Source organism: Rutilus rutilus (assembly GCF_951802725.1).
Source record: "Rutilus rutilus genome assembly, chromosome: 3".
NCBI lineage: Eukaryota > Metazoa > Chordata > Actinopteri > Cypriniformes > Leuciscidae > Rutilus > Rutilus rutilus.
The window spans coordinates 29,999,218-30,013,375 of NC_140211.1; the positions used below are offsets into that span (position 1 = coordinate 29,999,218).

Consider the following 14,158-nt stretch of genomic DNA (forward strand, 5'->3'; position numbering starts at 1 on the left):
GTTGCTAGCTGGGCAGATAAACATAATCATGTTTGGCTTGGTCCCCTCAAAGTTGCGTTGGATTTTCTCTTCAGCATAAAGGTTTAGAGACCCATCTATCACTGTTTCCATGTTTGTATAGATAGTTTCTGGAGTAAATATAAAGGCTATAATCTGTGTGTTTACATTCTAGCTGTTTTAAAAATGGCGGGTGCTGGTGCTCCGCGTGCGTTCGGTCAATCAGCGTACACTAACGTCACGGGTAGTTCCTATAGTGCTGGTTTAGACCCTACTCTAAAGTAGGACCTAAATTAGTTCCTCCAAATGGAGTTCCTAGAACTAAAATCGTTCCTAGTTCCTGCGGTGCGAACACGCCGACATCCGGGTACTTTAGCCAATAGTTCTAGGAACTGTGAAAAGGTTCCTCCGGTCGGAAAGCGGCTATTGATTTTTATTAAAAAATAAAAAAGTCAGTCATCAGTTAATCACCCTCATGTTTTTACAAACCTATGCAGACTTTTGTTCATCTTTGGGTTTGGAACACAAATGAGCATTTTTAATATTGTCCAAAAAATTGCACACAATGAAAATTATAGTTTTGTGCAATAAAATGTTACAGATATGTATCTATATATAGACATACATCCACACTTAGATTTACATTGTTTAGTGCTAAATGTCCAAGGTTAGCTAAAGTCAGCTCTTATCTCACTCAGTAGATGATGGCATGTTCTGCTGGAGTCTACATATCACTGGCACGCCTCCCATTCTCACACTCTTCACAGTCATTTACATTACAATTCCTCTCAGCATATAAATTGTTGGTTCAGAAGCTCGTATGAGCATTTTGTTTCTTTGTTAGCTTCTCTAGATGAGCTAAATGTGCCACAAAATGGTGCTTGTTGTATAATCGGTCTAGGCAGGCAGAAGCGAAATTGCTCTCAGTTTAAATGGAGTGGTGTGAGAGGAATGTAGAGAAAGCAGAGAAGAAATAGTTTGTTCTGATTGGATGGCCCTTGATCACTAAGAAGCTGCTATAAGACTAAGAATACTGATATATATATATAGACTCTGTGTGTGTGTGTGTGTGTGTTTGTGTGTGTGTGTGTGTTTTTGTGTTTTTAAAAGTGTGTGGCACTCACTGTCTAGGCTGGTGTAGACTGTGCCTTCCAGCTAAGTTTATATTGTGAATCTCATTTGGGGATAGTGAGGTTGGTGGTTTCAAGGTTTTTCAGGCACCGATGTGGGACTGTTGCTGTGACACACCTCAACCCAAAGTAATCTCTGAAATCTGATGGTAAATTTGGTAAATGCTGCATATGAGCAGAATGATTATGTGGTTTTATGGAAAGGAGGATTGGTTTGATTTTGGGAGACACCTTGCAGGACTGACATGGACCTTTACCTTTCCAATATGACATGTTTAAGCAAATCTTGATTAGTGTCTGTAGTGTTTGTAGTCCTGTTATCACCTGTAACCGTCACTGCTGAATTCCACCCTTTAAGAGAAGGTCATTATAATGTTTGATTTGTGATGTTTGTTTTCCTTCTGCCCTGCAGGGATGCTCCTGGTCAGTCATTTTTGTGGATCTGGATGCTCATAACAGGAACAGACAGACTCTGTGCTCTCTCTTGCCGAGGGAGTCTCGTTCCCATGTGAGTTATTTAGCATACTCTGCATATACAAACTACTGATCCATTATTCAAGGGGTCGTATCATACTTTTTTAAGGATTTTTTTTTTTCTTTTCTGAGGTCCATTTACTGTACTGATAGTCTAGGTTTCTTGCATGAAAAACATTTGTAATTTAGTTTTTCATAACCATTCCCCACCTTAGAAGTGTACTACTATGCCTATAAATGTCAATGTAAACAGCCTCTTTGCATATGAAATGAGTAACAGAGTTCAAAAGCCATTCCTTTTGCTGAGACCTTTTAGGGGCAAGCCTAACCTCCAGTTAGCAAGCTAACAATTTAGCATACTAGCTTAGCGCAGCACTAAATGGTTTAGAAAAGCTCTTTGCCTTGCTGGAATGTGCTACACCATTGATCTGACATTAAGGAAGATAGATATTATTCTGCAGGTAGATGGGATGTGTCTTCTGAAGCCGGGAGGATTGAAGGAGAGGGTGTTTTGATGGAGTGAGGTGTACGTTAATGCATTTGCTTTCCTACTTAAGAAATCCAAGTATTTTTAAAACTTAGTTTTGATAAAGGTTTCTTTTATACTGAAACTAGTACATGTACTATGTTTTCATAGTATATCAAACTCTTTTAATTCGAATTGTCAAGAAAAATTTAATTTCTTGTGATATGACCCCTATAATAGCATCTGTAGATAAAGCTGCATCCATCAACTCAAAGATTGTCCTTCCCGTCCTTCGCTATATCCATTAGCATTGCATAGTTCACATTCTTCTCTGTGCTAAATTAAATGGAGAACAAAGTGATATCTGTCAAAGAACAGGTAAATTAGCATAATTAAGCCAAATGAAGGCAGTGTATTATGCAAAAATGTTCTTCCCTTGTAAGTTGAGTGAGGTTGTTCTATTCTGTGGCTTGAAGTGTATAGGGTTATGTATCGCATGTATTAAAGCTTCTTCATGAATCTGACTAATGTGTTATTAAAACTGCAGAGGCTAATGTAGAAAAATAGCCCATTCTCAGGAAGAGAGTGGTCACTTAACCCTGGGTTCCCTCGATATTTCCTGATGGAAGGCAAATTCAATAGAGGAGCAGTGAGTCGCTCAATGTCTGTTTCTAATGCAAGTGCTCTTATCATCTAGAACACTGATTCGGCCCTCCTGCCCTGCATCAGCTACCCAGCGTTCGCCGTGGATGATGATGCTCTATATTCCCAGACTCTGGACAAGATAGTCCGCAAACTGAAGGGCAAGTATGGCTTCAAGCGCTTCTTACGGGACGGCTACAGAACGACCAATGAAGACAAGAACCGCAGGCACTACAAACCTGCTGAGATGAAGGTGAGTGTGGTTAGTATATGAGCTGAAATGAAAAAGAAATGGAAGGAAAGGAGTCTTTTCACCCATATTTGGGATGAGTTATGACTAGCCTCAGGTTTAGCCCTTTTATTTGAGAAACAGAGATTTTGCTATAAAGGTTAGCGACAGATCTAATAAATGGCACTCAGGCATTTTTATACGCATCTTTTAATCTGGTGCAGATTTGTTTATTTATTCATCTCTCAGGAGAATACGAGGGCTGTGGGTAAATCCAATTTGATTGGGTTGGACCGTGAGGATATTAAGTCCAGAATTAGCCTGGAAACACGCTGTGTCTGAATCTGAAATCTGAAAGGGGGAGATTTAACCCGCAGCTATCATCACATCAGCTGCCAGAGCTGACCTCCCACAAGTAGAAAGAAATGAGAAGAAAAAAGAAAAGGACTCTTAGTCAGGCCAAATGCTCCATCAATACAGTACATTAACCTAATTACTTAATTCACCCAAACAAGAAAGTGCCATGGTATTCTCATGTGTTGTAGGCTGTGAAACTATGGCTGCACCAAGCTATTCCTTTATGTACACTATCATTCAAAAGTTTGGGGTCAGTAAGTTTTTTTTATTTTTTTTTATTAAATGAATACTTTCATTATTATTTAAAATAAATGCTTTTCATTTGAACTTTTTTCATGAAGGTTTTCACAAAAATATTAAGCAGCACAACCATTTTCAACATTGATAATAACAGAAATGTTTCTTGAGCATCAATCAGCATATTAGAATGATTTCTGAAGGATCATGTGACACTGAAGACTGGAGTAATGATGCTGAAAATTCAGATTTGCCATCACAGGAATAAATTACATTTAAATAAAAATGAACAACGCCAATTCCAGATAAGTTGGGACATTTAGTAAAATGCAATAAAATCAAGAATCTGGGTGTTAATTCTCTTAAAGAAGAACAAAGAGAAATGTTTTCAGTGGCCAAATTAATTGTATTTGATAAATATAGCCTAAACACATTTTGATTTTGATGGTTGCAACACACTCCAAAAACGTTGGGACAGAGGCAAAATAAAAGTGAAAAGATTATAGAATATCCAAGTTAAACTGTTTTGAAACAGTCCACAATTTGCAGGTGAAATTGTAATAGGTGATGGTATCATGTTTGGGTATAAAAGGAGCATCCACTAAAGGCTCAGTCTTTGCAAGCAAAGATGGATCAAGGCTCACCAATTTTTGGAATTCTCAGTCCCAAAGACAAAAGGGGCCATCCAGACTTTTATCAGCGGTTGATGCAAAAGCAAACATCTGTCATGGAATGAGGGTTCACTTGCAAATGTGTGAAGGTAACAATGACGTGGAGGCGTATATTGGGATTGTACAGAGACATTTTTGCCATCAAGATGGCATCTTTCCTTGGAAGCAAGACAATGGCAGGCTTCATTCTGCACATTTCTAAAACAGTGGTTTCTAGACACTCTACACCGTAGAAGGGATGTGCTTGACTAACATCCCTGTTGTCCAGATCTGTCTCTTATTGAAAATATATGACACATCATGATAAGGAGAATCGATGACCACAGACTGTTGAGCAACTGTCTTGTATCAGGCAAGACTGGCCAAAAAGGTTGTAGCCATCAATTACAATTAAGTTGGTCAGTGAAAACATTGAAAACTTTCCTTTGTACTTTTGTTTAAAAAAACAAACAAAAAAAAAGACCAAAATGCATATCTTTGATTTTATTGCATTTTACAAAATGTCCACATTTTTCTGTAAATGGGATTGTAAAAAACAGTTATTTTAAACTGCAATATTTCACAATATTACAGTTTTTACTGATAAATTAATTAAAGCTTGTTGAGCATAAGAGACTTCTTAAATTTAAAAAAAGATATATTACCGGCCCCAAACTTTTGAACGGTGGTGTACTTTTGTAGAACTGTCAAAGAAATAGATGTGATAGTATATGATTCCGCTAATCATTTAGTACCATTGTATTACGATCTGCCCACTTTTATAAAAATAAAAAAACTGCTTAAACAAGATGGTTTGCTGGAGAGGTCTCAAAACCTCTCAAAAAGCAGCCACTAGACAGGCCTGATATACGCTTGTTTGGATGTTGTTTTTAAAAATAGTACTGGTATCCCATGTTCCCTGTGCACAGTATTTTTGTTTGTGTAGTAGTCAATTTCTTATAAGGGAATGTAATGCCATTTTATGTTTTTATTATGTTTTAAGATACATTAAATCATTGTGCTATGAATTATGTTCTTGATATCTTTATGTTATCAGCCTGTCATGTTCAGACAAATACAAACTCTTCTGCCTGGTTGGAGTTTCCATTCTGTTGAACCCATAACCAAGTTATGATGACAGAGGATTTCAAGCCTGAATGTCTCATAGTGACTGAATTTCCTCTGGTGAATGATATAGTCTCACTAAGTAATTGTAGTAAGTGAAGCCAAAGACCCCTGAGACTCCTTCTGTTTACTGTGAGTAGGCCTCAGTATCTGCTCTTTCCCACCCAGGAGACATTTATTTAATATGTCTGCCTCTCTCTCTCTCTCTCTCTCTCTCTCTCTCTCTCTCTCTCTCTCTCTCTCTCTCTCTCTCTCTCTCTCTCTCTCTCTCTCTCTCTCTCTCTCTCTCTGGTTAGTTATAGAAATTGATATTGAGAAAAAAAGATTGAGATTTTATTTTGAGTCTTTTAGGGTTTAATGTTAGGCTTTTGGCGCAACTAGAGTTAAGAAGCCACGTTTAAGTCTTGAAAAATGGTCCTTTAAATCAAATGATTTTAAACTGTTAGTTAGAAAGTAGATTAATTTAGTTATTTTTCTCTCAGTTTTAGAAAATGTCTATACAAGTAACCCTATTTTTGCCCTGAAACAGCTTTTATGCGATATGCCAATGATGCGAGACCAGTCCAATTAACAGTCTTTATTTCATTACATCCTAATCTCTCACTCTTATCTCCTAATACCACAGCAATTGTCTTGCGAGATTGCTAGCGGAGATAGAGAAGTCTTAATTACATTTGGGAAAGGTTGAGAGACATTTTGTTCCCCGTCAGCCATCAAAGTGTGCTTTAGATTTTGTACCTCTTAAGCAGCTCACAAGATTTCCTTTTCTAAAGACAGATCATTCGAATTGAGGTTGTCATATAATTGGCAGCGATGAAAAGAGGATCACGGAATTGTATTACGAACGTTTCATGTCATGAATAGTGAGAATATTGTGAATGCATGAGCTTTAAGTTTTAATTGCACCCTGAAAAAGTGGGTTGCTAAATGTGGTATGATTGAGCGGAATAAAACAACATCAGAATGCTCAATGGGCACAAATATGCCCACACAAAATTGTTGGTTAATCCCTGTTTATTTGGTTTGATATCGATACAAATGTTTTTGATGGATTACTCCCCAAGTAAACTCAATCTGCCCACACATGTGCACATGTAGCCCTAATTTTAAATTCCTCTTTGAGAGGAAAGGCTTTAATTTTAACACAGCGTCTATAGGCACTTAAATGTTGACTTATACTTCTAAATGAATTTAATAAAACAAGCTGCAGTCACATAATTTGAATTAATTATTGCATTTTCACACTCACAACCCATCTCTACATGTGAGTTGGTTTTAATTTCAAACCCAAGTGATTCATGGCTCTGCTCTTGGGAAACAGAGACGGAGCACTATGGCTTTTTAATGGAGTTTCTGCTTGACTGCTATACTTTACTTCAACATAATTGTTTTCTGTTTTCCTGAACTATCGTAACTGGAAAACAGAGGTTGTCTGGCATTTCCTCTCAATGTTTTGAAGGGCTTCTATATTATATATCTGCATTTTGCTGCAGGTAACATATTGCAGTCAAAGTCAGTCAAATTACGGGTTGTTTGGCACTCCAAATGTACTGGTCATTTAATAATGTGGGATCTTTATTTATTTTTGTTTGCTCATTTCATTTGTACAATTTTTTTGCATATTGCACGCAGGCAGATTGAGGAATTCATGTACATATTTACCTTGCACAGTTAACAATAACAGGTTTGAACAGGTATCATGTTCTTGAATAATTACATGATTTGTTTAAGTAATGGCTCCTCATGCAGCTGGTGTCTTATACTCTGCCCTGTGATGTTTTTCAGCTCTTTGATGGGATTGAGTGCGAGTTTCCCATTTTTTTCATCTATATGATGATTGACGGTAAGATTCATGGATAAAAAATTGTAGGCTCTATAATAATATTTTGTATTGGATTGTATTGGATTGTATTGGATTGTGCATATAATAGCATGGTTTATGTTTCACTGTTAAATTTACAGTAAAAAAATGTCAGCTGTATTGTCAGATATTGCATATCGGTGCCTGTATATTTTGCAGTTTAAAACTGTATATTTCATTAGGTGATGTAACGTTAATATACCAGTCTACTTTAAAGGGTTAGTTCACCCAAAAATGAAAATTCTGTCAGTAATTACTCACCCTCATGTTGTTCCAACCGCGTAAGACCTTCGTTCATCTTCGGAACACAAATTAAGATATTTTTGATGAAATCTGAGCCATGTTTCACTCCTCCATAGGCTTCCAGTGTGACCGAAACTTGCTGGCCCAGAAAAGTTATTAAAGAGATCGTTAATATAGTCCAAGTGACTCCAGTGGCTCAATCTTAAGTATATCAAGCGACGAGAATACTTTTTGTGCGCAAAAACAAACAAAAATAACGACTTTATTCCACTATTCATTTCCTTCTCTCTGGATGTCTAGTTGGTTTGCGTAGTGTTTTTGCGCAGCGCGTCTGTGTTACACGTCACCACGTAGGCTCACTATTGGCCGACGCCGGTCATGTGTGTGTTGCGTGATGACGTGCAACACAGACGCGCAGCGCAAACACACTACGAGGCCTAGAGAGAAGGAAATGAAAAGTGGAATAAAGTCGTTATTTTTGTTTGTTTTTGCGCACAAAAAGTATTCTCGTCGCATGATAAACTTAATGTAGTGCCACTGTAGTTACTTGGACTATTTTAACGATGTTTTAATAACTATTCTGGGCCGGTTTCGGTCACACTGGAAGCCTATGGAGGAGTCAAAATTCTGTCAGATTTCATCAAAAATATCTTAATTTGTGTTCCGAAGATGAACGAAAGACTTACATGGTTGGAACAACATGAGGGTGAGTAATTACTGACAGAATTTTCATTTTTGGGTGAACTAACCCTTTAAGTACCAATACCTGCTTTTGTACTAATACTCACCATAATAACACAGATGGTACCACAGAAAGCCACATGATAAATCACAGTTCATTGTAAGTTGCCTGTCCATAAAACATGGCCATTACTCGTGTATAAACGACCTACTGGGTCATTCGCACAAAGACAAAACATCATCAGGGTAGCACACATGACACAAAAAAAATCAATAAACATTCATTTAAGAGAGTGTAATGCAAAACTCCCTAATGTACATTACTGACTACAGAAAGAAGAAACTAAAAATTGGGAATGTCTTTTTACTGTTTTTCACCATGAATATGGTAGTTCATAGTTTTTCTTTGCAAAAGCCATGAATTGGACAGTATTTTACATTGCGATGTTAAACTATTACTTACAGTTAATCAATTAAAAGGTTTTTACTGTCGCTTTTTTACACACTTTTTCTGTAAATTTTGCAAACGTTTTTAGAGTGTTGCATGTAAATGCTGAGCTTGCTGAAATCAGAGCCACCTGTATGATTGTCCCGTCTCTGAGCAGTATTACCTGGAGGATGGGGATGGAGTGTTTTGTAATTTCTCTTTTGTCTACCTTTTGTTCAGGTGTGTTTAGAGGAAATCCTGCTCAAGTCAAAGAGTACGAGGAACTGCTACAGGCTGTCATCTTCCAGTCTTTTGAGGGTAACTTCTGGACACACACACATGCATACGTGCATCTTTTAGGACAAACTGTCAAAGCATGTCACGTTGTGATGGACTCTGCTTGCCTGCCACTGTCCTCCAGCCGCTGCCAATGAGTGTTATTTTCCCATTACTCTTTATTAGAGTGGTCCTTTCGTATTCATCTTTCCCTCGCTGCGTGATTTCCTTAGACGCGTCTCAGTCAAGTGCACAACAGAGGAGATGCTCATTATTTAAACAGACCAGAACACCGTCGATTCCCCACAGGCAGACAAAAAAACATCTCTCATGCTGTCTGACAGTTCTTCAGACCAGCACTCTTCAGAAGTATAACCACAATAAGCAACTTAATAACTAGTTCAGCTCTTTTCATTTGCTTACAGTGGGCCTCACCAATATAGATGAGAGCTTGGCTTAGTCGACTAAATTATGCTTGACAGAGAAAAGGTGAATTTACAGCTAGGCTGGATTATGCTGACAGCCTTTTTTCTGCTTTTTTTCTGCGTGGATTTATCTCTTCATCTTTTTTTACATATTTATTAAGTAAATAGTCATTAGCAATATCTAAATAACAGAACTGACATCCAATATGAATAGCAGTAACATTAGTACATTTTCTGAGCAAAATCACGCAAGCAAGTTGTGCTGCTGTTGCACTGAATATGTGTTTTACATTCCATGCAAATTGGCCAGTTAATGCTTTTATTTCTTCTCTGGCAAACAAAAAAAGTTCCAAAAGTTCCACACCTGTTACTATACACTACTGTTCAAAAAGTTTGTGGTTTAAAATAAGAGTTTTCTATGTTAATATATATTAAAATGTAATGTATTCCTGTGATGGCAAAGCTGCATTTTCGGCATCATTACTCCAGTGTCACATGATCCTTCAGAAATCAGAACTGTCTCATGTATGTACAGAAGACACCCTGGGACTCTTTGAATTTTGTCTAATTTGATTCTCCACAGGGCATGCTGTTATTCCCAAGTATTTCTACGTGCCAGCAGACTTTGTAGAGGCTGAACAGAAGAAACATGGCAGCCAGAAGCGCTTCCCCAGCAACTCGGGGCGTGATGGGATGCTGTTCCTCTGGGGACAGGCCCTGTATAACATCGCTAAGCTGCTGGGTGAGTTTCAGATCCATCCAGAGCCCAGGGGTCAGGGCTGCTTCACACACCACAGACATCTAAACTGAGAGAGTTTACATAGATATTGTTTTATTTATTCATGCAGTGACTTTATGCCATTTGCGAGAGCCGAAACCACTGGGATCCCTCTGAAAGCTGTGGACAAAATGGTTTATGAACCAAACTAAATAATATTGGGACCATATTAATAGAGGTCAACAAATGTTTTTTATGAATCACAGTGGTTGTGTGAAAAATGATTAGCATTATTTATTCAACTTCATGTCCTTTTGGTGACTTGTGCACTACTTTTCAAGTTTTCCGAGGCCATTTTTGTGAGAAACAGACAGGAAATGGAAGTCATTATTCATTAATCTTCTCCTCCACCATAGCTCTTGACTGATCGTGCCACATCAAGTTTGATTTTCTGCAAATAAATTCTAAGTCTAATAACGATCCCTATTAACTATTAACATGATTTTCCCCACAAAAAAGATTGTATTTTCAGCAATGTTATTACCATGCTGCACACCCAGAGTGATTCATATTGTAAGCAATGATTCATGTGTATGCGTTGCAGTAAAATCCAGACCGGCAGAGATATTAGTAATCTATGCTAAGGGCTTGTTTTTAAATCGAAAACCTTGTCTGGGTTAAAAATGCAGAGATTTGTTTCAAAGCTTATGTGAACTGAAAAACAGTAATTGGTTCCCGTTCTGTGTTTGCTGTTCAGTGGATGGTTTGATCAGCCCAAAGGACATCGACCCCATCCATCGCTATGTGCCCCGAGAGGATCAGAGGAACGTCAGCATGCGATACTCCAATCAGGTGAGCTGCATCTCGTCTCTCTTCAGCCAACTACGCGAATACTAAAATCTATCCTGTAAACACACATATGAATTGCCTGTGTATTTAATCTCTCTCAGAGCCTCATGCATAATTTGTTTTAGGCTTTTCTTCACATCTCCGTATCAGTCCCCTACAGCTGACTTGTTTTGCAGATCCATTCTTAGCAGATCTGTTAGTGCTGAGACAGATCACACTGTTCTTGATAAGAGAAACCTACGGACACCTGCTGTTTCATAGCTAGAACAGTACTCCCTCATCTATCTCTGTAAACAGTCTGCAGTATCGCTTTTTAATACAGCATCTGCTCAATCCAGTTTCACTCAGGGTTTGTGTCGGAGCCCTGGCAAAAAGTGGAACGGGTTGAAAAATGCACATGCAAATGAAAAACAAACAAACATTTTCATCAGTGTAGCCTATCTAGTAAAAAGCACATTACAACTTTATTAACACACAACCCTGCTGGTAAATCTGTTGATAATTATATTAAGTATACACTACCATTCAAAAGTTTGGCACCAGTAAGATTTTTTTCCTCTGAATAAACTTTTACTTTTATTCCGCTAGGATGTATTAAATTCAACAAATGTGACAGTAAAGACATTTATATTGATTTCTATTTCAAATAAATACTGTTCTGTTGAACTTTCTATCCATCAAAGCGTCCTGAAAAAAAGGGTTTAAACAAAAATGTTTACCAGCACAACAGTTTTCAACATTGATGATAATAATAAATGTTATTTGAGCAGCAAATTAGAATGATTTCTGAAGGATAATGTAACACTGAAGACTGGATGAATGATGCTGAAAATTCAGCTTTGACATTTACAGGAATAAATGACAATTAAAAAAAATATTAAAATAGAAAACTGTTATTTTAAATTGTAATAATATTTCACACTATTATAGTTTTTACTGTATTTTTGGTCAACTAAATGCAGCCTTGGTGAGCATAACTTTTTCAAAAACATAAAAAAAAATCTTACCAACCCCAAACTTTTGAATAGTGGTGTATGAATTTATTTAAGTTTTTTTTTGTGTGAATCTGTGGTGTCAGCCCTGATCTGTAAATGGTTCACTGGTTTTGCTTCATGACTGTTAGATTAGAATTTTCATGTGATGTCTGTGGCTGTTGGGAAGCAGCAGTCTTGTTACAAAGAAGGGGTGTTTATCATAGTCTTTATACGGAACATAGCGCTAGCTACTGAATGCAGACTTCATATAAGTATGTGAGGAACCAGGGAGCTATCAGAAATGTCACTTCCTTTCAAAACGTCTGACACTTCTATTGTAGTGAGAATGGTGACTCATGCATGCGATAAAAGCTAACAAAGAGGCTGAGATAAGTGCTGAGCGAGCTTCATTAGCATGTATGCAAGTATGTGTCTTATTTACATACCTGAAGTATTTATTATTTATATATATATTTATACCACCAGACGACCGTACGCATACTACGCAAGTCGACTTACGCCACAAGAGTAACTTATGACACATCATGTATGACGTAGGATGTAGGAGTATCGTAAGCTTAGATGCCTCTCGCGGTTTAAACAAATAGGGCTGTGCAACAAACTGAAGCTCCTCTTCTATTATATAGAAATGTTTTGCTCTTTCCTCTGAGCTTCCGCGTTCGTCATTGCGTTGTGCGTCGGGTCAGGGGTTAGTCTTCCACCGTAAATCGATGCGTACGGCCGTCTGTCGGAAGCTAGTGATTATAGTTTATAAAGTTTTAAATATGAATATTTTTCTTACACAAACGCTTTGCTTCAGAAGGCCTTTATTAACCCCCCGGAGCTGTGTGGAGCACTTTTATGATGGATGGATGCACTTTTATGGACTTCAAAACAGAAACAGCCATTCACTGCCATAATAAAGCTTGGAAGAGCCAGGACTTTTTTTTATATAACTCTGTCCCTTTAATTGCATATTGCCAGCAAAATCACCCCGCATAACCTCAGTCCTAGTTGAGATGTAGCTGTAATTTGACTAGTGTTGGCTTGGAAGTGCAAGTTTGTTTAATCAGAGGCGGTGTTTTATTCATGAGTGTTGCACCGCTGCATTGGAGAGTGGGAGGAGCCATGCTGCTTTGAAGGAGGGCACTGCATATTGCACAGTAATGCGTAAATGTGCTTGTCTCTTTGCTTTTGCATCAAAGGCTACACTGGCTAAGGGGCACGTTGCCGTGACTGCTGTTTATGTGATGTGTGCATGTGCAGCAGTGTATGTTTGTGGATTGGATGTAGCCATATGAAGTGTCAGTTTATGTTTGCCTATATATTATGGCCTGTCTTTGAGCACCTTTATGCAATATTTATGTGAGTACTCATGCACTACATGATTGAATATGATTGCCAGTTTGTGTTTATGCATAAGTTGTTCTCAGCCTACACTTGTCCTCCTAACATCTCCCATACTTTGTCCCCAGTATGAAGGCAGATCTTCATTCTGAACCATGTCCTTGCTCAGAGATTAGACGGGCTCTTTTCCCTGATTGATGGATGTACCCTCTTTCAACAAAGCACAGATGGAGCTCAGTTTAAATTTAGAAACGATTGTTCAGCAGAGCAGCCAAGGTGCAGGAAGCAGCCTCGTCTTTTTGCCTTTTAAACACAGAGAACAGCTTTTGAAATGCTTCCCTCGCTCGCATACACAAGCTCAGGGAAAGAGGCCTACTTAGCTTTGAAGGCGCTCTATTTCTCTGATTCATATTTAATTTGATGCATTAAGACAAATGTATTCCAGTTCAGTCCCATTGTTTGGTTGGCTGTTCTCACCAACTGTGTCTTTTAATGTGAAAACACAGGATGTTACTGCGGTATGAATATTGGAAGTGATTGTTTGGGGTTTGAGTTTAGGACTATGGGGATTGGACGCAACTCGTTCCACATGAAATCTCCTGTCTGCTTGTCTTTTTCATTGGGCTGAGTCACTTCCTAAACACCCCGAGGGATTTCCAGAACACACCACAAATAAACACACTACAAATGGTGAAGACATATCAGTGGCCATACGGCATGGACATACGCAGATGTTCAAGGTTGTCTGTCTTGTCTGTCTATCCATCCATCCATCCATCCATCCATCCATCCATCCAGTCTGTCTGTTGCTGAAACTGTAGAGCACAGCACTAACAATGCCAAGGTCATGGGTTCAAAGCAAGGGCTGACAAAATGTGTATCTTGAATACAGTGCAAGTCACTTTGGATAAAAGCATCTTGTAAATGTATCTATCATTCGTTTGTTCGTTCTTTCTTTGAATTTCAATTAATTCCATTTCCACTTGCATTCAAATTTGAATTGATATTCTGCATCCTATTGGCTACCTAAACTGAAATTCAAGAACTGGA

At 38.1% G+C, this 14,158-nt stretch overlaps 1 protein-coding gene across 5 annotated transcripts in view; it reads left to right on the forward strand.

The window, feature by feature from the left end:
• The window catches only part of phkb (phosphorylase kinase, beta), a 71,573-nt gene that overhangs the window by 29,957 nt on the left and 27,458 nt on the right, over window positions 1-14,158 (forward strand). For all 5 annotated transcript variants that reach the window (XM_084403615.1, XM_084403614.1, XM_084403616.1 and 2 more), the window contains 6 exons: window positions 1,540-1,635; window positions 2,765-2,962; window positions 7,093-7,150; window positions 8,760-8,837; window positions 9,804-9,962; window positions 10,696-10,790. In XM_084403615.1, coding sequence (XP_084259741.1) covers window positions 1,540-1,635; window positions 2,765-2,962; window positions 7,093-7,150; window positions 8,760-8,837; window positions 9,804-9,962; window positions 10,696-10,790 — 684 coding nt within the window. The remainder of the gene's footprint in view (window positions 1-1,539; window positions 1,636-2,764; window positions 2,963-7,092; window positions 7,151-8,759; window positions 8,838-9,803; window positions 9,963-10,695; window positions 10,791-14,158) is intronic.